The sequence below is a fragment of the Nicotiana sylvestris genome, chromosome 11, assembly GCF_000393655.2.
Source record: "Nicotiana sylvestris chromosome 11, ASM39365v2, whole genome shotgun sequence".
Lineage (NCBI taxonomy): Eukaryota > Viridiplantae > Streptophyta > Magnoliopsida > Solanales > Solanaceae > Nicotiana > Nicotiana sylvestris.
Genome location: NC_091067.1, coordinates 98,152,766 through 98,180,615, shown reverse-complemented (window position 1 = coordinate 98,180,615; position 27,850 = coordinate 98,152,766). Strand labels below are relative to the sequence as shown.

General features: G+C 36.5%; 1 protein-coding gene across 1 annotated transcript; it reads right to left on the bottom strand.

Moving 5' to 3' along the window:
* Positions 1-15,003: 15,003 nt before the first annotated feature.
* On the bottom strand, positions 15,004-27,525 carry LOC104230897 (peptidyl-prolyl cis-trans isomerase CYP23). Its single transcript, XM_009783804.2, has 9 exons — positions 27,249-27,525; positions 20,405-20,518; positions 20,180-20,328; positions 19,304-19,376; positions 19,116-19,205; positions 17,674-17,713; positions 16,323-16,405; positions 16,179-16,240; positions 15,004-15,277 (listed from the first exon to the last, which is right to left on the bottom strand). Exons 1-8 carry the CDS (start codon positions 27,363-27,365, stop codon positions 16,220-16,222), a joined length of 687 nt encoding a protein of 228 aa, XP_009782106.1. The 5' UTR covers positions 27,366-27,525; the 3' UTR covers positions 15,004-15,277; positions 16,179-16,219.
* Positions 27,526-27,850: the final 325 nt, after the last annotated feature.

Here is a 27,850-nt window from a genome sequence, read left to right as displayed (position 1 = left end):
ACTGTATATAAACTGTGCCGAAACCCTTCTCTTCTTACCTCCGGGGAGAAGCTCGCTGGTCGAGACTCCCTATTCTGTTAGTGTCAATACCTGAAATAAGAAAGAGGTCGGACAAGTTACAAAGCCGGACGATCTCGCGGGTCCCCGGTACGTAGCCCCCTCCTCGACTCGAGTTGTCCGCTCGGGTACACAGTCTAGAACAAATACCCAGGTTACGAACCTAGAATAACTTGACTTCATGCCGGATCCCTAGTAGGAACGCTTATTTGCATCATGTTGCATTTGACTAAGGGGACTCAACACAGGGGTTGGGTCCGTCTAGGACTAGCAACCTGAAATGAAAAGACCATCTTGTTGCATCCTATTTGTTTCCGTGCATTTATTTGTCTCGGACATGCATGCTGCCTGACTTTGGAGTATTTGAAAAATATAAACAAAAAAAATGACAGTGTATAGGGCTAATTTTCTACTTTGAAAAATAGCAATGCCCAATTACTGTCAAAACTCTGCCAAAATTTTACGATAATAAAAGGGAAAATGTTTTGTTTTCAGTAATTTGCTTTACTAAGAAAAAGAAAAACAAAAAGATAGAAAAATAGTCTTTTATTTTTGGAAAGTTGTTTGTTGAAAAGGAAAGAATTTTGTTCTAAAATAATTCGGTTAATTTTACTGAACTACGCGGGTCTGATTCTCACTGGATGTGAGATACGTAGGCAAACCTCATTGGTTCCGGCCCCAATTTTCAAAAATAAAAAAAAAATACATTTCCCTTTAGTTCTTTCTTTATAAATTTTTCCTTAGAAAATACAAAAAAAAAAGAAATAAAAAATAATATAGAAGTTTTCTTTAAACTCAAATAAAAAATAGTCTCCTTCTTTCTGAAGTCTTTCATGTGAAATAATGAAATAAGAATTAAAAATCAGCAATAAAAATCCAAAAAATACTCTTTGCTTTTTAGTCTCTCTTTTGTAAAATGTTCAAAAAAAAAATAGTTGAAAAATTGAATTCCAAAATATTAGGACTTTTCTTTAGAAGTACTTTTGTAAATAAATAAAACTCAGAAATTCCACCTCATTTTCTTAAAAGTCCCTCTTTCAAAATTGAAGAGGCAACATCATAAATCAAAAAATATGCATTCTTTCTTCCGTAGAAAAGGTGAAACAAATGGAAAAAAAATCAACCAAACACATTTTCTTTTTCGTTTTTAAAAAATATATACATATATATAAAAAAAAACACAAAAAAAAAATTCCCAAAGTTCAAGTCAAAAGCAAATAAATTTTTTAGAAGTCTTTCTTTAAAAAATAAAACAAAAATCAAAATAAAAAAAAATTCTTTCTTCTTTTAAAAGCATTTATTTCAAAAATTCCCAAAAAAAGGGTTAGTTACTCCATTTTCGATGCCCGAACTACGCCGGTTTGATTCTCACCGGATGTGAGATACGTAGGCAACCCTCATCGGGTCCAACCCCACCTTTTGCTAAAATAGCCAAAAATCAATAAATAAATAAAAACGCGTCAAATTTTAAATTTTGCCATAAATAAGTTGGGTGGTGTCCAACCCCACCTTTTGCTAAAATAGCCAAAAATCAATAAATAAATAAAAACGTGTCAAATTTTAAATTTTGCCATAAATAAGTTGGGTGGTGTCCAACCTTCCCTTTTGCTAAAAATAGCCAAAAATATATGTCAAATTTTAAATCTGTCATAAATAAGTCGGGTGATGTTGTTTTGTCATAAATAGCCGAATGTTCCCGAAAGGGACGCCGGAAGGCTGACTTTGCATAAACAGCCACCTTTGGGTCATTTTTAAGGTTTGGTCCAGTTGACTCACACAGCCTTAAAATCTTCGTCACCGAGGCGTTGAAAGGCCGTGTTGGAAATATTGAGTTTTCTAATTTGAAAAACGATAAAAAGAGTCATAAATAAGTTAGGTGATGCTGTTTTATCATAAATAGCCGAATGTTCCCGAAAGAGACGCCGGAAGGCTGACTTTGCATAAACAGCCACCTTTGGGTCATTTTTTAAGGTTTGGTCCAGTTGACCCGCACAACCTTAAAATCTTCGTCACCGAGGCGTTGAAAGGTCGTGTTGGCAATATTGAGTTTTCTAATTTGAAAAAAAACGATAAAAAGAGTCATAAATAAGTCAGGTGATGTTGTTTTGTCATAAATAGCCGAATGTTCCCGAAAGGGACGCCGGAAGGCTGACTTTGCATAAACAGCCACCTTTGGGTCTTGTTTAGTATTTTTTGTCCAGTTGACCCACACAGCCTTAAAAACCTTCGCCCCGAGGCGCTGAAGGGTCGTGTTTGCAACACCAGGTTTTTATTGTAATTTGAAAAAAAAAACAAAAAAAAAACAAAGAGTCAGCGGTCGGGTGAATACCGTTTGAATTTTGTCATAATAAGCCGAGCCAGCTTCGGTCGCGTCTTAAACCGTTCTTGCCGAAGTAGCCTTAGAGTATCTTTCAGTTGTCGAAAGGTTATTTTCGTAAAAGAACGGACAAGTTTGTAAAATGATCCTCCCCGGCCTCAAAATTCATGTGAAATTTGGAAGGGGCCACGTTTGCAAAAAATAACCGTTCGGTTGCATTTTGTGAGTGTTGAAACCCAATTTTTATTATGAAGAAAAAAATGTTTCATTACTTTTACCTTTCATTTGGTCCGAACTACGCAAGATCTGATTCATGCGGGGTCATGATACGTAAGCAATCTCCATCGGATTCGATCATAGCTATAAAATAAATTGAGAAAACAAAACTGAAAGAAAAGGAAAAAGAAAATCGAGTGAAAAAGAAAATAGAAAAAAAAAAGGAAAAAAGAAAAAAAAGAGTGCAAAAAATAAAAGAGCGGCAAAAAAACAAGATCAAGAGTGACTAAAGAGAGGCAAGAATAAAAGAAAAGAGGTACATAGTGAAGAGGGCTAGTTTAGGGTCGGGATGAAACATGCAACCCGTTCAAACACATGGTAAAAGCGTTTAACTGTTTAGGTGCATTGCATCCCATCTTGCGATTTCCTATATGTTAAATGCTTCAAAACTAACAAGGTTGTGTGTGTGAGTAAATTAGCCAGGTTCTGTTCAGGTGATTGGTTTTGTTGGTATGCAGTGATGAGCAGCCTCGCACGCGCCACAACATTATACACAAAACTGAGCTCCACCTCCCAGAAACGCCCATCCTTACCAAGCTCCATATAGTCCCCCAATCAAATGTTCATCAGTACAATCCTCACCCAAGAGAGTCTTTCAAAAGGAATCAGTTCACCTCTATTGGTGAATCATACTCAGGCTTGTTCCAAAAGCTAGTCAGGCGAAGTCTGCTGCAGCCAGTGGCCCCAAATCGGCCAAACACCGAGTCACCCCTCCCCGCGTCGAGCTAATACTAGATGTGAATGCCACTCTGGAGCAGTGGGGCACGGTACAAAGGACTGTTGGTCATTGGACCCTCAAAATAGCAGTTGAAGATTTGATTGAAGCTGAAAGAATCGTTCACCGGGACGAAAAGGTTCCTAACATAATGAACATTCCCCTGCCTACTCTCACAAATGGGCCAATAGATGGAATGATCTGTGAAGCTGAGGAATTTGATCCGGCACTGAAGGCTATTGCAGCCATTGCCGAGACAGAAGAAAGGCCAAAAAACGATTGTCAAGCCTGAAAGTTCCCCATCAGATGGGAGTCTCGGTAGCCAGTCTTGCTATCCTTTCTGCATCTGGATTATCTCAGGGTGTGATCCGGATGTTTTACTTTATTGTCTTACTTTCCAATGTAAACCATTCTATCTTCAAAAATTAAAAAAAAAAGAAAAAAAAAAGAAAAAAAAAATCAAATGAAATTGATATTTCATTTTCCTGGAATGTCTCTTTTCTTAAATCTTGTCAATTTTCTCATTCTCTTTTAGTTCTGTTAAATGCAGATTTCAATAATATGACATGCTTGCGGACTTCATGCCCGGATCTTAAAACTCTGTCAGACCTCGAAATAATGAATCAAGAATTGGGTCGCAATGAAGAATAGCTTAAGGAAACAAGACAAAGAGTTGGAACAACTGAAGGAAAATTGATTCCCGAAATTGGAAAGGTCCATACATTACAACAAGAGTACTGCCAAAAAGAAAGAGTGCGTTGTACTTGGGACACATCGAAGGAAATGTCCTTGAAATAACTGTCAATGCAAATGCAGTCAAAAGGTACTATGTTGGATCCTTTATATAATAAAATCTTTTCCGGTTGAGATGACGAAGGCTTTCATTCTCGCTACCCAAACACTATCAACCCTTTGCAAAACCCATTTGAGCTGGTTACTCTTCTTTGATTACCCTCTTTGGAACCTGAAAATATTATTGAAAATAAAATGAAAAAGAAAAATGAAAAAAGAAGAAGAAAGAATTGGAAAAATAAGAAAATATATAATTGGAAAAATAAGAAAATATATATACAAAAACAAAAAGAGCACAAAACAAAATCAAAAAAAAAAAGACTAAACAAAAAAAAAGTTGCCTGAACTACGTTTGACTTGATTCCGAAAGGATACGTAGGCAACCTCTCCTTGGGGTTCAGTCACACCAAAACAAAAATCCAAGAAGTCCCCCAAAAGTGAAACTGGGGCAGAAGTTATAATGGTTCGGCAATGATCCCGCCCAAAAGGTTCCAAAGTTGTAGTTCAATCCAAATTCTTTTTACCCCAAACCTTGTTCAAGTCCTTCTGATCAATCGGCAAAGCGGTTCAAAATAGGAAGATGGAGTTATTTGGACCTGATACAACAAAATGAGAAGAATAAAATGAGAGAGTCTTATTGGTGAAAACCCACACGGGCACCGTAAGACGACGGTAAGCAGAGAAAATCAAATGAGAAGTCTTGTTAGTGAACACCCACACGGGCACTATAAGGAGATGGTAAGAAATGAAATGAAAATGTCAGCTTGTGAAAACCCGCAAAGGGCGCCCATGATCGAAAATGAGATCCTCACAACCACCGTCATCAATAAAGTCCTAGCAAGATTTCTCGGTATTCGAAACAAAGTTGTGATAAATTTTTGGGAGTCAGACGGTTTACTCAGATCAGGCATCCAGTCCAAAAGGCATGTCATGTTCATTGAAGTCCGCATGTACTCCGGATAAGTCTTTCTCTCCTTTCCCCGAAAGGGACACTTCTAGTTTTAAACTCATTCTCCATTCAATTATTTGTTTCTCTTTGAATCCCTTTTGGTCTAACACTGTTCCAAAACCAAGACAAAGAAAGGATGGCAAGACTGATTTACAGGGCTTTCGTTGGATACACGCTAATGTGCAAGGGGCACCCAGCCTCAGCAGGGGGCATCAAGACGACCTCGACTGGTCATGGCAGCCTATAAAGGCAATTGAAGTTGAAAGGTTTGGGTTTCACATGGTTAATCGCCTCCACGAAGTTAAAAGAAAAAAAAAAGAAATCCCCATAAAGCCTCCCCTTGTAAAAATTCTCCAGCAAGCTTGCCCCAACAAATCCCCAGCAAGTCCGTTTTGTACAAATCCCCACAGAGTCTCCCCTTGTACAATCCCCCACAGAGTCTCCCCAATATAAAAAAAACAAAAAAATATATATATAAAAAAAATCCCCGTTGGAATTTCCCCAGCACATCCCCAGCGAATCCCTTTGTAAAAATTCCCTAACAAGCTTACCCCAACAAATCCTAGAAAGCCCGCTTTGAAATAAATCCCCAGCATGCCCCGTTGTACAAAAATCCACACAAAGAATCCACTTTGTAAATATTCCCCCCCCACACAAAGCTTCCTTTTGTACAAATCCCCACAGAGTATCCCCAATAAAATCCCCGTTGAGAATCTCCAAGCAAGATGGGACAAAAAAAAGAGAAAAAGAGAGCCTTACGAGGCAAATCAACACAGAATCTGGAAATACAAAGCCTGAGCAGTCAAAAGAGTTTCGCCATTTGAAGCCAATCAACGGCGGGACTTCGCGACAGAAATAAGGACGCAACAAAGCAACATGAACGATCAAGGTCACCAAACCGACCGTCATTTCCGAACTAACAATTGTTTTTTGTCTGAAAAGTTGAAACAGGTATAATCCAAGACAACCGTGCAAGAAGCAGGTGTCGCCCAAAGAAGAAGGTACATGGGTACAAGAAATATTTTGACAATAAGGAATTCACTCGAAAGGTAAGTTTCTACGAGACTCCCTTTTATCTGCTACTAAAACAAGAAAATCCAAAAAAAAGAGGCTAGCTAGCATTCTCGAACTTTACCCCCCAACCAGTCAGCATTAGGGTCTTAAACCCTAAACTGAGTTTTTCCATGCAATCAGCATTAGGGTTTTAAACCCTAAACTGAATTTTTCCTTTAGTCAGCATTAGGGTTTTAAACCCTAAACTGAACTTTTTTCCATTCAGCCAGCATTAGGGTTTTAAACCCTAAACTGAGCTTTTCCATGCAATCAGCATTAGGGTTTTAAACCCTAAACTGAATTTTTCCTTTAGTCAGCATTAGGGTTTTAAACCCTAAACTGAACTTTTTTCCATTCAGCCAGCATTAGGGTTTTAAACCCTAAACTGAGCTTTTCCATGCAATCAGCATTAGGGTTTTAAACCCTAAACTGAATTTTTCCTTTAGTCAGCATTAGGGTTTTAAACCCTAAACTGAGCTTTTCCATGCAATCAGCATTAGGGTTTTAAACCCTAAACTGAATTTTTCCTTTAGTCAGCATTAGGGTTTTAAACCCTAAACTGAACTTTTCCATTCAGTCAGCATTAGGGTTTTAAACCCTAAACTGAACTTTTTTCCATTCAGCCAGCATTAGGGTTTTAAACCCTAAACTGAGCTTTTCCATGCAATCAGCATTAGGGTTTTAAACCCTAAACTGAATTTTTCCTTTAGTCAGCATTAGGGTTTTAAACCCTAAACTGAACTTTTTTCCATTCAGCCAGCATTAGGGTTTTAAACCCTAAACTGAGCTTTTCCATGCAATCAGCATTAGGGTTTTAAACCCTAAACTGAACTTTTTTCCATTCAGCCAGCATTAGGGTTTTAAACCCTAAACTGAGCTTTTCCATGCAATCAGCATTAGAGTTTTAAACCCTAAACTGAACTTTTCCTTTAGTCAGCATTAGGGTTTTAAACCCTAAACTGAACTTTTTCATTCAGCCAGCATTAGGGTTTTAAACCCTAAACTTAGCTTTTCCATGCAGTCAGCATTAGGGTTTTAAACCCTAAACTGAACTTTTTCCATTCAGTCAGCATTAAGGTTTTAAACCCTAAGCTGAACTTTTTCCATTTAGTCAGCATTAGGGTTTTAAATCCTAAACTGAACTCTTTCATTCAGCCAGCATTAGGGTTTTAAACCCTAAACTAAGCTTTTCCATGCAATCAGCGTTAGGGTTTTAAACCCTAAACTGAACTTTTTCCTTTTAGTCAGCATTAGGGTTTTAAACCCTAAACTGAACTTTTCCTTTCAGTCAGCATTAGGGTTTTAAACCCTAAACTGATCTTTTTCCTTTCAGTCAGCATTAGGGTTTTAAACCCTTAACTGAACTCGTTCCCTTTAGTCAGCATTAGAGTTTTAAACCCTAAAACTGAACTTTTTCCTTTCAGTCAGCACTAGGGTTTTAAACCTTGAACTGAACTTTTTCCTTTGATCATCATCAGGGTTTTAAACCCTGAACTGAACTTTTCCATTTAGTCAGCATTAGGGTTTTATACCCTAAACTGAACTCTTTCCTTTAGTCAGCATTAGGGTTTTAAACCCTAAACTGAACTTTTTCCTTTAATCAGTCTTAGGGTTTTAAACCCTAAACTGAACTTTTTCCATTCAGCCAGCATTAGGGTTTTAAACCATAAACTGAGTTTTTCCTTCCAGTCAGCATTAGGGTTTTAAACCCTAAACTGAACTTTTCCTTTCAGTCAGCATTAGGGTTTTAAACCCTAAGCTGAACTTTTCCCTTTCAGTCAGCATTAGGGTTTTAAACCTTAAACTGAACCTTTCCCTTTCAGTCAGCATTAGGGTTTTAAACCCTAAACTGAACTTTTTCCTTTAATCAGCATTAGGGTTTTGAACCCTAAACTGAACTTTTTCCTTTAATCAGCATTAGGGTTTTAAACCCTAAACTGAATTTTTCCTTTAGTCAGCATTAGGGTTTTAAACCCTAAACTGAATTTTTCCTTTGGTCAGCATTAGGGTTTTAAACCCTAAACTGAACTTTTCCTTTAGTCAGCATTAGGGTTTTAAACCCTAAACTGAATTTTTCCTTTGGTTAGCATTAGGGTTTTAAACCCTAAACTGAACTTTTCCCTAGTTGGTCAGTATTAGAGTTTCAACTCTAAACTGAACCTTTCCCCAGCTAGTCGATATTAGGGCTCCAACCCTGAACTGAGCATGCATATCCTCTTTCATCAATTTTATGAACTTCCTGGCGAATAATTCACGAAATTTTCCTAGTGAAACTGGGGCAGAAAATTTCGTTCATTTGTTTTCCCACAGGTCTAACCTCGAGCCACACGGATCGAAACGACCCACAAGATGAGTCTTAACTCAGAATCTAAGAAGAAAAAGAAAAAAGATGTCCCGAGACACCGGAGAAAATGGAAGGCGGATCGCTCCAAGATTTGATCAAGGTCCCGAGTTCTACCAACCCCGTCCTATTCAGTATCGCAGAAATAAATAGGCACCTACAACTTGCAAGCATCAAGATTCAGATCAGAGTCTACAAGCAGAATCAGCTAAGACCCAAGATCAAGTCGCAAAAGAATCATAGATAGGAATCTTGTAACTAGCAATTGACATGTATATAAGTGTTTAGTTCAGTTTCAATTTTTCTTTGGTTGTAATAAGGCGATCAGTAAAGCAGCGGTGACAACAGCAACAACAGTAACAGCAAGCATTGCAATCCCATGGTAGTCCCAGCTACCAAAACTTCCCGAACTACATTAACCTGATTCCCCTTTAGCCAGGGATATGTAGGAAACCTTTGAAGCAGAGGTTCGGTTAAATCTTTTTCAAAAAAATGCTTCACACGGAGTACTCGGATAGGCAAAAATCGCTCACTTTATCTTTGCGCGAAAACCCTTCGTGTCTTCGGGCAAAGAGGGGCAGCTGTAAGCACGTGATTTTTGCCCTATATGAGAAATACTCCCAGAAAATGCAAAATAAAATAATTTTCCTTGGTGTGCAATTTTGAGTATTTTTGTGATATTTTTGGATAATTATTGGTATTTGTCTGTGTTTGCTTATTTGTTAAATTAATAAAAAATATAAAAATATGTCGCATTTTGCATGTAGGATTTCATTCTACAATTGTTAGTAATTAAATTAGTTTTACAAAAATTAAAAATTACAAAAATAGGCATCTTTTGCATTTTTAGCATTTAATGTCCAAATGAACAATTTTATGCTTAATTATTACTTAATTGTGCGTTAATTATTATTGGGAGTTAATTTGTGCTTTTATAACTTAATTTAGTTCTTAATAATAATTTAAGTATTATTATAATTTAGTTTTAGAAAATAAAAGAAGAAAAGAGAACAAAAATACAAAGAAAAATCGGATTGGGCCACTTCTTCAAAATTCAACCCCAGGCCCAAACATTTATCCAACCTTCTCCATGACCCAGTACATCTCCACATGGGTCGACCCGGTCCGCCCCATTAACCCAATCCATAACCCAATACCCCTATCTTGCATTTCAAAGACACAAAACAAAAGAAAAAAAAGAAGAAAAAAGAACAAAAAACCCTAAAAAAGAGACCTAAACCATCTGCCCCCATTTTTGGGTTTCTTCTTCTCCAAAACACCAAACACCCCAAGCCATCCATGGCTACCTCCCCTTCCGCACGAGCAGCTCCCATGGCTGCCTCCCTATCAACAACACACGCACACACACAAGCTCCACCTCCCTCGCGTCCAAGTAAACCCCGCGATTGCTGCGTCGACGTCAAGCTTGGGTTTGAAGCTCGACGTCCATGGCAGTCTTTGCCCCCGACCTCGTTCCAGCTTCATCGTTCATGGCTGAGTTGCATGTGTTTACTTGGACGCGAGTTGCATCGGTTCCAGCTCGTCGTCCATGGTTTCTTCACGAGCGAACGCACCCAGCTGCTCCTGTTTCGCGTCATCCATGGCTGCCGTAGCTGCTCCTTCTGCTTTTAGCTTTCGTCGTCCAGTCCCCCCCCTGCCCACTGCTATTTCTTCACGTTTCAAGCTCGAGCCAGTCGTCCAAACTCAGTCACGTAACCAAACGGAACCCCAGCTGCCTCGTTCCTCCACTTCTGCCGCGACAGGTGCTGTTGCTGCTCCGGCGCGGCTTCAATCGACTTCTTAGATTTGTTCGTCGTCGTTTGGTTGAGCTTTGGTCGAGGGTCGCCGAAACAGTCCGTATGTATGATTGTTCGATTCGGTTAGTAGATTTTTGAGTTTTATTTTGTGCGTACTGTGTTTTGATATTTTCGAATCTAAAATCGGCAAATGTTTGTTTTGTTTATCGTTTGAATTAATTTTTAGTTCATGTTCATGTGTTGTTTGTTAAATTAATTTTTCAGATTCCAAATGAAAGATTAATTAATTGTTTTTCATGTTTATTTCATGTTCGTACTGTTGTTCAAGTGAATATTTGTTGTTGTTTAAGTGAATATTTGTTAGTTTAATGTTTGTTAGATTCAAATTGAAATTTAATTAATTATTTCTTCAATTTGTTTCATGTTGTTATGAATTTTCCAGAGAATGTTAATGTTGTTTGAATCGTTAGAATTCCGTCATGTTTGTTGCTTAAAAAACAGATTTAATTCATGTTCATCTTTGTTTGAAGTTCATGTTTAAATCCAGTGATTTAATGTGAGTTTATGTTTGTTTGTGATTTGTTGATTTAATTTGAATCATGCATATTGTTGTTGGTATTGTTGTATCTTTGTTCATCCATTGATGATCTAAATTAACCAGGATTGGTTCCCGATATGGTTGATTTATTTCCATTAATTTGGAGTTTGTGTTGTTCATCATGTTCATATGATTTGTTGTTGAAGATTGTTGAGAAATTGGTCATCTTGACTATATTTTGGTCAAATTATGATTTAATTGATTGTTTAGAGCAGAGGGGTAATTTGGTAAATTGCAGTGCATTCGGGGGTAGATTTGTAATTGCAATAAGGTCGGAGGGGTAGTTTGGTAATTGAACATTATTTTGATTCTTTATGTTAAGCATGGGGGACAAATATAATGGGGTGGGGTTTTTGATGTACTTGTTTAATATAATGGGGGACAAGACAAAACATAATGGGGAGGAATCTTGCACTTGTTTAATGTAGGCATGGGGGACATATTGTAATGGGTTGGTAATGTGGCATTTATTTAATGTAGGCATGGGGGACAAAGTTTTAAAATAAAGAAGACATTTGATAGTGGGACAAAGCATGTCATTGGGGGAATAATTTGGGTTTAGGAATTCAAGGCAAAGTCTTGCTATAAATATAGAGTCATTTCTTGACATTGGGGGGAGACTTGAGAGTTTTAAGAGAGATTTTTGGGGGGAGAGAAAAAGAGTTGAATATTATTGAGAGGATTTTTAGAGAGAGTTGACAGATTCTTTTTACACTTGAGAGTTGACATACTTTTATACTTGGAGAGAGTTTGTGATAGTAAAAGAGAAAGACAATTTGAACTTTCACTCGAACAATTCTGTTTGCTTTTCTTCGAGTGTTATTCAAAAGTCAGAAACTACTGCATCTCGTATCTTTTCTCTCTTCTGCTTTGACTGCGATTGTACTTTTGCACTGCTGAGTTTTCAATCTGTTACTGGGTTATTCTACTGGTTTTTACTGGTTTTGCGGTGTTGCTGAACCTGCTGTTGCCGCGTTATTACTGTCGCTGACTCCTACTTCTTTTGTTCTTGTACTGCTGTTTCCAGGTACACATTTGTACACTCTTGGCTTGAAGCGAAAAATGAAATATTAATCAGGCTCCTGTTCCTGTTGAATTCTTTTGTTTGGATCTGTGTTTGAATATTAATTTTCCTCTCTTTGTATAAAAATGTAGTCGATTAATTAATTAGTAATGAGGCTGCATATGTATGATGTCTTCATCTAATAATGCTAGTTTAAATTACTTGAAGAATAGTTAATCGGCTTTGATATTATTGTGTATCCCTCTCATGTTCCAGCATTAGTAAATAATAGAATATAAAAATGAAAGCAGTTTTTCTTTGTACAAACTCGATCGCAATTTTCCAATCGCATTAGCCGTAAACTAATAACTAATAAGTTACGTTTTCAGCATGTAAATAATTAAGAGATTTTCTTTTATTTTAGAGACGAACTTAATAGAAAATATAGTCACTATAGGTTTATCCTTTAAAATAAAAATGAGACGGAGCCTCGCCAAATAAATCACAAACCGCCGGGGTCCTCAATAAAATACATAACCATTGACTAGACTTTGGATTTGGCCGTTTAATGAACCTTCACGGCCTCTTCCTAAAATAACAATACGCTAGTTGCTTTAGGCGTACCTTTAATAATTTAACCTTCTTAAACACGGGTGCACATTGATGTGACCCAAATCCAAATCTCAACGGAGTCAAAATGTGTCGACGACCACGGGTGCATTGATTGTGACGTGGTTCGAGATGCATTTCCACGACGTTGCAATTCTATAAAAATAAATGATAATGATAAAAGCGGTTTAAACTTAATAAAAGCACGTAAGTCATAACATGTATTTAAATCAGATATTTAGCCATTATAACAATTTAAGCGACCGTGCTAGAACCACGGGATTCGAGGGTGCCTAACACCTTCCCTCGGGTCAACAGAATTCCTTACTTAGAATTTCTGGTTCGCAGACTTCATTTGGAAAAGTCGAAAATTTCCTCGATTTGGGATTCAAGATAAACCGGTGACTTGGGACACCAAAAGCCAAACCTTTCCCAAGTGGCGACTCTGAATTAAATAAATAATCTCATTTCGAATATTGTCACTTAAATTGGAAAAACTCCCCTCGCGCATTTAACCCTTCGGGGGCGGGCGCGCAAAAAGGAGGTGTGACAATATGGATTTTACTTATTTACGCTCCTTCCTTCCATGTACACTATGCATTTGTGTTTTGCCTCTTTTTTCTTTTTTGAGCCAAAGATAATCACTATTATCGATTCATCTTAAGATTGAAATAGGAAACGTAAATAGTGATTTGGTGGTCATCCCTTTACTACTTTAGTTACTTGATAGGTTTCCGGCTAACTTTTTAAAGTCGTTTTGTTAAAGCATCATACTTCAATCTAGCTTTTGTTTTCCGCTTACATTCTCCCTATACTCCATCGCCATAGCCAGACATCTTTATTTTAAATTTTGTGGGAGAGAAAATTATCTTGGTGATCTCCTTCACCATCATCGTATCCTGATAGAAAAATACAGAGAAAAGTGCTCACAATGGAAATACCCTTAATTACATCCTGCTTCAGGAAAGAAAATATGTTTAGTTGAGTTCCATCCTGTCATAATCACGAGCCTTTTAATCTCTTGAGTAGAGTAGAGATCCGAGAGAGGAGAGCGTACATCCTGTCGAGTTTGTTTATAGTCACCATCTGAGGAAAATATAACTCAGTAAATCCACTTTCCTAGGTTGTTTATAGGGCATTCCGCGATTGGCTTCTTCAATGCTTATTCAGTTATTCTCCATCAGAGTTTTTGGCAAAAATCATCCTTAAATTATAGCTCAAAGCAAGGGTACATCCTTGTCTTATCCTAGTAAACAAAAATCATCCTTATACTATTTAAAAAGTTGCAAGAATCATCCTTCCGTTAAATTTTATCACAAAAACTAACAGCATCATCAAAAGATCATGTCCATCACGTGCATTTTCCCCTCAATTTTCCAATATTGTCCCTCATGCCCGATCGTCTTCCACCTTTGCCAAAAAGGACTAAGACTTCAAAACTAGAAGTTTCTTTCCATATGAACTTCACATCCAACTATGGTATTATAGTTGGAACTCTCCGATCTCATGCTATACTATTTCTTGCTACCTTCCTTTTGGAGAGGAAAGTGCAAAGCCTTTAAAAATAGTGGAAGAGTTTTGACTTTCTAAGCAGCAGTATGTATTTCAATGCACGTACGGTAGATTTGGATATTCTATCTTTAATTTGAGGTGATGATGCAAGGTTTGTTTTTAAAATGTGACTCCAACTTCGGTTTAGCTCAACTATTGTGAAACCACTCACTCCGACAAATGGAAGAGAACTAATCTAGTTTCTGACTTTCAGGTTCTTGATTTAGAGCTAGAACCTTTTAATTTTTCTCATTTATAGGTAGACTAATAAAACTGACACAAAGAGAATCGGCACCCTCATCAAAGCTCGGCACAAATATAAGATTTTACATGATCATAATGCACTTCCACCTCAAGGTCGTGTCAATCTCTTGTTATCATCTTCTTGTTATAAGAAGACAACTTAAGGAGAAGTTATTTCAGTGTAGGCCATTTTTGTTCATTAAATAGCAGCAACTTTAAAGAAGAAATAAGCAACACCTAGTTCATCCTGCTAGTTTTCTTGAAGAAGAAGAAGAAGAAGAAAGGGAGGAAACAAAAATTAAGAAGGAAAAAGAAAACGGTCAGCACGTTATTGAAAAAGTCGATTGGGCAGGAGGGACAATATTGGAAAATTGAGGGGAAAAGGCACGTGATGGACATGGTCTTTTGACGATGCTGTTAGTTTTTGTGATAAAATTTAATGGAAGGATTATTCTTGGAACTTTTTAAATAGTATAAGGATGGTTTTTGTTTACTAGGATAAGACAAGGATGTACCCTTGGTTTGAGCCATAGTTTAAGGATGATTTTGCCAAAAACTCCTCCATCATGCTCCCCCACCCCAGGAGAAACTAAACACTCATCATATTTCACCATTTCTATCAATTATTAAATAATATTTGATATTTAATAAATCTTAGCATGCACGTTTAAAAAAAAATCGTAAGTAAATCGAGAGGAGTGATAAACCCGTGAAGCAGAAGCATGAAATCTCAAACAAAAAGTTTACATATAATTATATTCCATTAAACATGATTAAATATGTCATTAAGATACACATATTCCTAACAAATGCACACAATCAACCTGTAATACAGACTCGTCACCTGTAGCAGCAGCCTTGCTAGACTTACGTCCTCTGTTTTTTTTTTTTTTTTTCCTTTTAAAACTCCAGGAGAAATAAATCATGCAAAAAAGAGTTAGCTTGTAGGTAGTGCATTTCCCTCTGCAAAATTATCGATTTGAATGCCAGCTTCTAGAATGCATATTCTTCTGCCACTATTGCAAGTTAATAGCAGCAATAATCAGCAGTAGTAGTACAAAAGTTTGAAAGGAAAGCCAATCACATCATAAGCGAGGGTAAAGATAGATGAAACCAACTACATCTGTACATAATAATGATGACGATAAACAACACACAGTGTTAAAAGAAAAAGAGAATAGAAAAACAAACGGACATGTCCTCAAGCTGAGTGAACAGAAGAACTTTGTGTGTCTATTGATAAGTATGACCATAAGAATGTAGTCGTGGTACAGTCCAAAGGGTTTTCCTCTTTTCCTTTTACTTAGGAGGGCAGGGAGATTTTTGGTATGAACATTGTAGAATGCAAAAGAATCACTCTATAGTATACATCACAAGGAGGTACGGGATGTATTTTAAAAAATTCTGATGAACTTGGAGAGAAAAATGATTGTTAAAACCACATGTTGTACAGATGCTAAAATGTGCTAACATCATATATATTAATCGATTTTTGGGATTCGAAGACCATGAACTTGTTATGCTAAAAGCGAAGAAAGATCTACAATTCATCCTAAAGTCCATCCCAGTCACCCAAACTAAAGATGTATATCGGCTTCTCCATGATTTTGACAAGCATGTGCCATGGGGAGATTGTTCCAAAAATATGGACAAGGAGTTGTTAAAACTAAAATTCATGAGCAAATGCAGGTAAACTATTACTTAAGTCAAACTTGCAGATAATAAATACAACAACAATAACAAACCCAGTAGTTTCCCACAAGTGGGGTAACTTGCAGATAATAAATCCTGCCAGCCATTTCCAACTCAATAGTTATTGGTAGAAACTCTAGCCTATGATACAAGTTTAGACAGCACTCCAACTTGCCAATGACAAATTACTCACTCAGTTAGAGGAAGAGGGCGTAAAAAGCTTACATAAGAATGTCGCTGGAAATGCTGTCAAATTTTCCACCTGATTAAGGAAAGCATTTCATCCTCTGCAGAAAAGAATATTGTTTGTTGGTAAATAGAATGTCAAGATTTCTTTGTGTAAAAAAGTTTGGTTTATATCACGAAAACCTGTCTTTCTATTTCAACAGCAGCTGCAGAAAGTCTTCTTTTTAGCAACGACCTCTCTTCTTCACAAGTTTCCATGTTGGTGTCTAAGCAAAACAGAAGAACGTTCAAACATCATATGGAAGAGATACAAGGAAGGTAAGCACTTTATAAGAAAGCCTAATTCTGAACTGACCAACATTTTATTGATCTATAACCACAGAAAGGGAAGGATGTAAACAACACATTGTCAAAGTCACCTCACCCGGTTCTCCAAAAAAGTATACCTTCCTCCACTGCTTTCATGGGGTACCTTGTAATTTTTGAGAATTTTGTTATACAGTTCTGGGAGCAAACAAATAAACTAGATCTCCTTGGTAGATATTGTCTACTTCTGCCAAGAATAGTATCGGTTTGATGTGAATTTAAGTAACATTTTCACTTAGAAAAGCTTAAAGATCAATTGGTTCACTCCATGAATACCAAATCCTACAGTCCAATCTCAAATTATGCTTTTGGGACCAAGTGAAGCCCCGCTGTCTACAGTAAGAGCCTCCGGAATCAGACCTGCTTTTTGCCCAATTGACATGAGGGGGAAATGTCATAAAGGTAATAAAGGTCCACCTAGAAGGGATCTAAACGTCCTTTCAAATTGTTAAAAGTAAGGTTCCCGATCCCTAACGAGTGATCTAAAGCCAAAGATAACAGCATTTGGACTTTGTGAGCAAAATGAATTCCATCTTGACCAGGAAAAAAAACGGCCCCTTGCCTAAAAAGGCAAGTGCTGTGTTCTTGGCATTGTATGTTAGTGAGATGAACACTTCCAGATCTATTTCCAAAGAGAACCATCCATCCATGAGTGTTCATCCCGCTGTCTACAGTAAGAGCCTCCGGAATCAGACCTGCTTTTTGCCCAATTGACATGAGGGGGAAATGTCATAAAGGTAATAAAGGTCCACCTAGAAGGGATCTAAACGTCCTTTCAAATTGTTAAAAGTAAGGTTCCCGATCCCTAACGAGTTATCTAAAGCCAAAGATAACAGCATTTGGACTTTGTGAGCAAAATGAATTCCATCTTGACCAGGAAAAAAAAACGGCCCCTTGCCTAAAAAGGCAAGTGCTGTGTTCTTGGCATTGTATGTTAGTGAGATGAACACTTCCAGATCTATTTCCAAAGAGAACCATCCATCCAGAGTGACTATCAAATTCATGCATGCATGCTCACTTTTTTGACAGGTCAAATTTTAAATGCATGAGGTGCAATAACCATGGCTAAGCATGTGTTGTGGTTTCGGAAAGTGTAAGTTACATGTAAAGAAATGATGTGTATAGGAAAAAAATTAAAACAAAGCTGAAAATTAGAACGTCGTCTTACCATAATAATATGTTGATTGAATTGTGATGCGTTCAGTTGGCTGAATAATGAGAACAAAGATTATTCAGTAAAAAGACAAAAACTTCTATCTGGAAGAAACAGCCAAATGACTAGATAAAGTATAATATTTCATACAAAGAAAAAGAAAAAAGAAAAAAAGTATAAGAAAATGAATGAGCATACAGAAAGACTATCTTTTGATGTGTCAATTACATCCTCAATGTCTGAGACTGGTTATAGAAAAAGTACTTGAAATCTCCCCCTCAAACCCCACATGTGTATATTTTCCAGCAGCTGAATTAATGGCAGAAATGGAAAAAGATCCTAAAATGCAAAAAGAATTAAGCAAAACATACTACATAAAAATGATGATGATGATGCTCTCTGTACGCCAACTTACCAGAACCATCATCTTCCAACGCCCTATCGCATCCAATCCCTCAAATTCCTTTCCGTATCCAACGTTTCCTAATCTTCGCCGCTGCACTCCCCACCCCCTTCCTCCGGTTCACAATGCTACTCCTCACTTCCTCTAGACCATCATAGCCCTCCTTTGCACCCCAGGTAGCTGCCACGCTCATGGATGATTCCCTCCCCAGCCTCTATTATCCTTCTTCTTCCCGTCCAACTCTCTCACCATCACAATTCCCTCCTGCACCTCACCCCTCCGGTCCCAGGCTTCTTCTTCTCCCAACTTAGCTTCTTCCCTCCCACCCCAGCACCTCCATCCGAGGCCTATTCTTATTCTTCCATTACAACTCCCTCCAGCACGACCGCACCACCTTCTATTCTATCTTTATAGTCAATTTGGGATTTCACTATGCTGGTTGAAGCGATATTCCACTTTTTTCCTTAGTTTTAGCATGTGCAAGCCACATTACAGCGGGATCATGGTAAAGGAGCTATTAGAAATAATTTCAGACGTGATGGCTGCAGTTTTTGCCGATCGAATGTTGGTGACCAAATTGATTTGACAACATTTTCTATGTACTCCATATATGGACAATCATGACATAGAAAATGAAGAACTTCTGAAAGTTTAGATCATATCTACGAGTTTAAACTGAAATCTCCAGCACAACTCCTAGGAGCAATCATTGCATTATCAACCAACAAACAAATGCATGCGTTCCAACTTTCTCAAAAAACAACTTTCTTCCATGAAAACATTCGTAAAAATATGATGTGCTTAAAGTGTTGCTTTTCAAATGCTTCAAAAAGGATCAAGTTGATAAAACTACAGCCAACGTAATAGTTTTAGCATAGTCAAGATACCTTTCATTAGATACTACTTTCAAGCAAAGTACATAAATTTATACCTGTTTCAAATGAAAATAAATGAAAAGAAAGTGATTGAACTAGAAATAATACCATTACAATAAATTTATACCTGTTTCAAATGAAAATAAATGAAAAGAAAGTAATTGAACTAGAAATAATACCATTACAAAGATCCCTTCACGTCTAGTAGGTAACTGCTCAAGCTTTCTCAATGTTTCATCTCCTTTTGTAACTTTGCCAAATATTGCATACTGAGTTATTCGACAAAAAATGAAAAACACTGTAAGATTCTCAATTTAAAAATATCCCTCTCTATTCACTATGATAGCTAGGATTTTGACCAGCACACCTTGCCATCAAGGTGAGGTGCATCTCCAAGGAGCATTGAAAATGATGAGGTACCACTATCAGGATCATCATACCTATGGAAAAGCAAATATGAGAAAGGTTCACCTAAAGTTAATTGGTGCACAATTGAAATACCAGTAAAATCAGAAAGTGCAAAATTGAAGGTATCTTGGTAGAGAATAGAAAAGATTTTTAATTGCATGTAGCATCCATAGAACTTGATCCTAATTTACATATCCCAGACAATACCGGCATACACCTCGGTCAGGCTTTAGTATAGACCATGACTATCTGCAGCAAAAGACGAAATCCTTTATACTAGTCAATTCCTACTTTGACATATCTGAGTCTCCCCTTATTTTATTAAAAGTTATATTGTACAGCTTCTTAACAAACACCGCCATTCAATAAAAGATATTAGACTATGTCATGCATTTTTCCAGATGAACATTTCTTATAAGCAAGGAATTGCAATATATAGGAAGAGTGCGTCTCAAAAGAATAAGTGTACCATGATTGTAACTTAGAGCCCGTTGGACATAAGAAATTTTTCACTTTTTTCGAAAAATTTTCATTTTGTTTTTGAATATAAGCGTTTCGTCATAAAATTTTCAATTTTCAAGATGCATTTTGGAATTTTTCGAAAATTTGAAAAACTCCAAAAAGTAGTTTTTCAATATTTTCACTCGGATCACTCACAAAACTTCAAAAACAACCCAAAATTATATTCATGTCCAAACACAACTTCAATTTTCAAATACCATTTTCACTTGAATTTTTTTTTTCACTTTATTTTGGAATTTTACAATTCTTATGTCCAAACGCCCACTTACTATAGATCTGGCTATTCATAGCCAAGAAAATCAACAAACATTACCTTCCCATTGAAAGGATCCCTCTCACATGTTTCACTTCACTAAGTTCACCAACAACAGTTTTTTCAGCTTCTGCCCTTTGTTCTTCATTCATAGGTGCGCTCCTCCCCCCGACAACATCAGCCACTTGGGCAACAAAACCCTTATCAACCTGCCGACGTCATTAAGATTCTCATCATCAAATTCCAAACATAATAATGCACAATGTTTTAATTCTTGGCAGTTACCCGAAAGAAGTGATTGGTATTGTAGCATCCCAAGCGCACTAGCTTGAAGATGTGCTCAACTGTCTTTGGCGCAACACTAGGGTAGAAACCAAATTCAATATCTCCGTAATTTGTCTGCCACATAGTTAAAATCAGTCAAAAATCATTCAGATGGATCAAGACAAAGTTCGTACTTAGAGGTTTGCGGGGTGAGGAGATTAAGAGTCAGCACAGCAAGCAACTTATATCCTTACATTGTAAAACATAACTAAAACCCTATCTCAATCCAATATAATAGCAGAATCAAGTAACAGCGAGAATTTTGATAGCTAATTACAATATACATTCTTAGGGATCACAGTATCCAACCCACTTAACTGAATATCCGTTTAACCAAAAAAAAAGTTCCGCATTTTCCTTCAACTTCTATAATTTAAAGCAAGAGTTACTTATGTACAAATATACTTGCTTTACTGATAAAAATACAGATTCCAAGTTCTATTTTCTTAATGAATCATTGCATGCCAAGGATCACAAAGAAATTTTTATCCAAAGTTTTAAACTAAATAAATACAATGATTCAACCAGGCAAAGATATAGTGTTTTTGGCACAGCCCCTCGGCTTGAATCACATCTACTTTTTCTTTTTTTCTTTTTTTAATGGTGGTGTTCGGACCAATTTTCGCGCACTCCGACTAAATCCACCGATTACCTGCTACCTTCCACTAGCACAAATATCGAGTAACTGTGCCCACCAAGTCTTAGACACATAGAAAGAAATAACCTAGTGTTTTTTCTCTCCACTAGGATTGAACCTGAGACCTCATGGTTCTCCACCCACTTCATAGACCACTAGGCTATACCATTGGGTGCAGGCATGAACCAAATATATATATATATATATATATATATATATATATATATATATATATATTTACACCATGTTCGCACTTACTGCCACAAAGCAGTAGTACATGCAGTGGTACTCCGCCCCACTAACTAAACATCATTAATTTGCCTCTGATTTCAACATAATACTAGCAGAATTAACTAAACAGTGTGAATTTCTAACCGCTCATAATCAAACATGAATATATACATTATTTGCATTCAAATACCCAACAAACTAAATTTAATATCACACTAAACAAGAAAAATCTTCCATTATCCTTCTACTTCTCACAATACAAAACAAAAGTTACCAATTTAAAATAATACATGCTATGAAGGAGAGCCATGGAACAGAAGGGGAGCCTTGGAGCAACGGTAAAGTTGTTTCTGTGTGACCTATTGGTCACGGGTTCAGGCCGTGGAAGCAGTCACTAATGCTTTCATTAGGGTAACATGTCTATATCACACTCCTTGGGGTACGGCCTTTCCCCGGACCCTATGTGAATGCGGGATGCTTTGTGAATTGGGCGGCCCTTTACATGCTATGGATGACACATGAAGATTCCAAGTTCTGTTTCTTATGAATAATTACATGCTAAGGGTCACCAAGAAACTTTAATCCTTAGATGTAACATAACTAAAACTACATTTCATCAGCGGCGTGGGCCTGCTGCCCCTGATGAATACTCTAGATAGTTTAACAATCTTTAAGAATACTAATTTGTACTAAATTGGGACTTGTTTTTCAAATATTTTGAAACAATGAATTTTATTAAATACATGCAAGACGTTTGGCTTTCCAAGTTAATGCATCTTGAAAAATGAATTTAGAAATTTTATTAGATTCATTCTTGAACTCTTAAATACATTCTTAATTTAGCAAATACAATTTTGTATCATAAAAGGCATGAATTCTCTTTAATGTTGTTTGAGTCTTTCAAGAAATCTTAGTCTATAAATAGGAGTTCTTTCATTTGGAAAATAAAAGCACAAGAAAGCATTTCTTTTTATGAGAAGGACAAGAAAGCAGTTCTCTTATTTGAAGAACAAAAGAAAGACATTCCTGGATGTTTACCTTGTTGTGCCTTAGTTGAACTCTATAGTGTTGAATTTATTCTTCTGTCTGTTCGTAGAGGAGACTTCAAAAAGCGGATTTTATGTGCCTCTAAGAATGACAAGAATATTAAAACAATTATGCCAATGCCTTGTCGCAAAAGGTTTTACCTCCGGTTCAATGGGTTGAAGTTATTATATATGGTTCAAAAAAATTGAAGATTTTTCAGTTCAAGCACTTAGAAGATTTTACAACTTCAATTCTAGCTTCTGTATCGAGAACTATAGAGTGATTTCTTCACGCGCTATGATGGGTCGAACAAAGTTGTACTTTGTGTCATTGTGCTTAGTCCTAAAATGATGCTTAAGGTCTTCCATATAAGCTACGGCTACTTGGCTATCACAACACAGTTGAACTGGATCCATTAACTTGCCAATGATCCCAAAGTATTTCATAAACCTCTTTAGCCACACAGCTTGTTGCACTGCTGCAGAACATGCAATAAACTTTGCTTCCATAGTTGACAAAGCTATGCATGTCTGCTTCTTGATACTCCACAAAATGGTAACATTATTAAGCAAGAATACATATCCAAAAGTGGATCGCGTGCTGCAATTTTTACCATGAGCTAGATCAACCATGGATTTCCATCATGTCTTTGAACTTCAGAGATATGGATGCATAGGTGAAAATATTTGAGAACTAAGAAAAAATCATCATCTTTGTTTTCCAATATCTCTTGTGATGCCTCGGACTACCTTCACATATCATCCCCTTTTGTGTCTCCTCTCATGACATTGGAAGAGAATGACTTTCTCATTCCCCGCTACTTCACTCTCGTGCCAGTGAAATATCTCCATATCTCTTGAACCAAGCACTTCACATCTAAAAATAGCGCATAAATAAGCAACACATAATTTCTCAAAATATTCTTGCTTAAGGTTTGAAAGGCGATCACCTAATTAAAGAATCAAAGTTTCTTTTCCTCCTACAATCACGATCCTTTGATTAAAACAGATAGGAATCATATATGCATATCATGTAGGATGTATCCTTGCGGGCATATATCAGGAAATATTTCCCTATTAGAACCAAGATAATAAAATTGTCAAATTGCTCGAACTAAAATATCTTCAAGTTGTTAGAACCAGATATAATAATAACTTTAACTCGTTCATTGTAACTAGAGATAAAACATATCTTCAGTTGGTGGACCAGAACATATGCAAAATTGTTAAACAACAATAATAATCTTCTTGTGGGTAGAGGCACGTAAATACACTGTTTGAAGATAGTTGAAGTTTCTTCCACGAGCAAATGAAAAAAAAATGACAATACCATCTCTGTGTTCAGCTAAGACTCAACAAGGTAGCATTCAAGTCTTGGTGTTCAACTAAGACTCAACAAGGTAGCATTCAAGAACGTTGATCTTATATTCTTGAATCTAGGATTTCACCTTCTAACCAATGTCTTTCTTTTGTTTTCAGAATAAGGAACATGCTTGTCTGTGTTGTTTGTACTTATATTTTCCGAATGAAAGAACCTCTACTTATACACAAAGAATTTCTAGAAAAATGTAAACAAAGTTAAATAGAGTTCATGAATAAATTCATGATTTTTAGAATACCCAAAATATATTTGCAAAATCAAGAATGTATCTTAGGAGTTCAAGATTGAACTTAGAAAGTTTTCTAAATTCATTTCTCAAGATTGATTCACTGCGGAAAACTAAGTCTTCCGGAAAAAAATTATTGTTCCAAATTTATTGAAACACTTATTTCCAACAATCCTCTACTTGTTTAAGAAACTTTGAAGGTTTGAGACAATTGATTTAGTTACACGCATCAATAGTGGTATCTTCCGGACTTGAACCATTAGCTAGTGAAAGCATTCTAAATCATTGAACTGCTAGTGAATGAATCTTGAATTGCTAGTGAATGAATCTTGAACAAAGGAGTTCATTGTATGAAGTAGAATGCACATTACTATTTTCCTGTGAAAATCGAGAAACTTTGTCACCTTACACCCATGTGCTCTGAATCCTTTTATCTAAGTGCTAAAATTTTGCCTTTCTAAATCTTATCGAAGCAGCCTGCACTATGCACTTAGACCGGTGAATTGATCAAGAGTAACTTTGCATACTCGGACCAAAATAGTCTATCAATTCACTAAGAGATATTAGTCTCAAACTCCTTTACAACAAAGTGTTGATAAATCTATCAAGAGTGTTCCTACTAACTACAGTCGAAATTGGTCCAAGATTTATTAAGAGAATAGAATATTATCCTCCTTTTCAAGAGAAATATGCACATCCATTACATCTTTTCAAATAATGGGAATTTTATTGATGTGCTCAAGACATCTCAACGAATGTAACTTTACTTGCTTGTCCTTTTGAACCTAAGAAAGTATCATTAGGTAGGGTTTTCATAAAGTACAGTAAATTTACAACAAGTTTTATTCTCATCCCTTTACAAGTTTTCACCGACTCTTTGCCTAATCCTTTAGACAAAGGAGCTGCTAAATTAAACCTGGATATAATATATTCAACGGATAATACATTATCCTCCCATAATCTTCTCATGTTATTACGTTTGGGACAAACTTGTCTCAATTTGTCATTGTAACATCACTTAAAGCCCGAAATATACCACATTTATCATCACAATAGATAGTCAAAGGTGGCACTGGCTTACTCCATAGAGGAATATCTATTAAAATACTTCTAAGCCAATCGGCTACTTCTCCAACAGAAGACGTAGCTATAAATTTTGCTTTTGTTGTTGAGTGAGTAATACATATTTGCTTCTTTGATTTCCAAGCAATTGTTGTTTCAGCTAAAGTGTCCAAGCAATAATTGACTTAGTGGGCGTTTGGACATAAGAATTGTAAAATTCTAAAACAGGGTGAACACATTTTTCAAGTGAAAATGGTATTTGAAATTTAGAGTTGTGTTTGGACATAAATATAATTTTGGGTTGTTTGAAGTTTTGTCAGTAATTTGAGTGAAAATTTTGAAAAAAAAAACTTTTTGTAGGTTTTCAAATTTTCGAAAATTTCCAAAATGCATCTTCAAGTGAAAATTGAAAATTTTACAAACAAATGTTGATTTCGAAAAACAAGTGAAATTTTTTTGGAAAAAAAAAGGGAACAAATTTCTTATGTCCAAACGTGCTCTTAGAGTCGCAGAATTCCGAGTCACATCACTATACCCTTCAAGAACGGTCGGAAAGGGAGAGTAATGCATTCCAACATTAATTGTATTCTTTTGAATACCTTAAAATACGGCTTAAGGCATTCCAATGTTCAACTCTGGGGTGACTAGTAAACTTGCTCAATGTCCATACTGCATAAACAATATCAGGTCTTGTACAATGCATTGCATATATAAGACCAACAATCCGAAAATTAAGTCAGCTAATCTACAGCACCACTGGAATTTCGTGCTAATTTGATGCTAGGATCAGATGGTGTAGGAGCAAGCTAGTATCAAAATAACCAAACTTTTTAAGACTCTCAATACAGTTGGCTTCAATAAGAATCAAACCAGTACAAATCTTACAATTTTAATGGCCAAAATCACATTAGCTTCTCCAAGATCTTTTATTTCAAAATGAGAAGAGAGAAATGATTTAGTTTCCTTGACTCTTTCAATATCAGTTGCAAAGTACAACATGTCATGTCATCTACACAGTGACAAATCAGAACACCAGAATTTTCTTGAGATTTACTGCAAGCATGAACTTGAAGTTACATCAAATGGATATAAAAACCCACTTCTCAATGGACAGCTAGATGAACAACAAACACAACAACAACAACAACAACAACAAAAAATCTAGTGTAATCCACAAGTGGGATCTAGGGAGGGTAGTGTGTAAACTTACCCCTACCTTCAAGAAGATAGAGAGGCTGTTTTCGGTAGACCCTCGGCTTAGGGAAGGTAAATGGAAGGGAAACAACAAGCACACCAATCAGAAAAACGAAGTAAAAATACAAAACTAACACTAGGTATTGCAATCAGAAAGCCGAAACGAAAACAACAAGTAATAACAGAAGCCAAGGAATACGAAAATACACAAATGACACTAAGTCATGTACTAAAGCTATTGTTACAGACAAAAACAACGCTCGGCTACTTAACCCTTTACCTTTATTCTCAACTTCCATACCTTCCTATCCATGGTCATGTTCTCGATAAACTAGAGCAACGCCATATCTTGCATAATCAACTCTCCCCAATACTTCTTCGGGCTGCATCTACCTCTCCTTAGGCCTTCCATGGACAACCTCTCACACCTCCTCACCAGTGCATCTGTGTCTCTCCTCTTCAGATGCCCGAATCATCTAAGTCTCGAGTAACCATTAGATTTTATCCAAAATGTTCAAGAGTGCAACGTTCGCAAGCTCAAGAGGTCCATTTATGGATTAAAACAATCATTTAGGCATTTGTAGTTGAGATTTCATCAAGTTATTACAATCTTATTACTTTAATATGATCGATGAGGACCGCTGTGTGTATATGAAGCGGTCTGAAACCGATTACTTATTGCCACAAACTAGAAGTGAGTGCGATTGTATTCCGCATCCACTGACTAAAGGCTCCTGAATCCACCTCTGATTTCAACCACATATACTAGCAAAATTAACTAAACAGCGTGAACTCTAACAGTTAATAATGTACTAAACATGAAAATATACATTCTTGGAGTTTATCCCTCTAATCAAGAAATGTCTTCCATTTTCCGTCTATTTTTCACAACAAAGATCCAAAACTTATCAAATTTACAGTAATATACACTACAAAAAGAAGATACCAAGTTCTGATCTTTTAAGCATTAACTTCAGCTGTACAACATGAATTATTATGACTCAATACATGTACATTCATAAAGAGACGTAATGTGAAAGAAGATCAACCTGAAAGACAACGCGGGTCGACCCGAATTCTGGTTCAAATGCATAGGTACCGTTTGAAGCCAAGCAGAGAAGGGCTATGTAGGCAATGAAAATCGAGACCCTTTTGTCTCTACACATGTTTCTCTGAATAGGGGTTGGATTTTTCCAGTGTTTTCTGCTAGTAGATGTCAGAAATGGCGATCAACCTGTGAATTGTCAACTCCGGGTCCCGGGGCGGGTTACAGCTTTCTCAATGCTCGCATCTAATTTGTAGTCTAATAGTAGATACTTTTGAATTGTCATTTCCATTTATTTTTTACGCATAAAAAGCAGAAATTTATTTCTCTGCAAGGTTCGAATTGTATTATTCAAAATTGAGTAATTTTTCCTCGTTAAACTTGTGTTAGGAAAAGTTTTTTTTTTTTTTTTTTACCTCTAATTGAGTTCCAGCGTGAAATTAGTGCACTTCACGAGTCCATCTATTCAGATTCTTTGAGATAAAAAAAATTATATTTACCCTTCAATCTTTTATCAAGATCTAAATTATCCTCGAGTTGGAGCTTTATTAGGGATCAAAGGCAAAAATAAGATTTTAACGTGTAAAATTATCCTTGGGTTAGAGG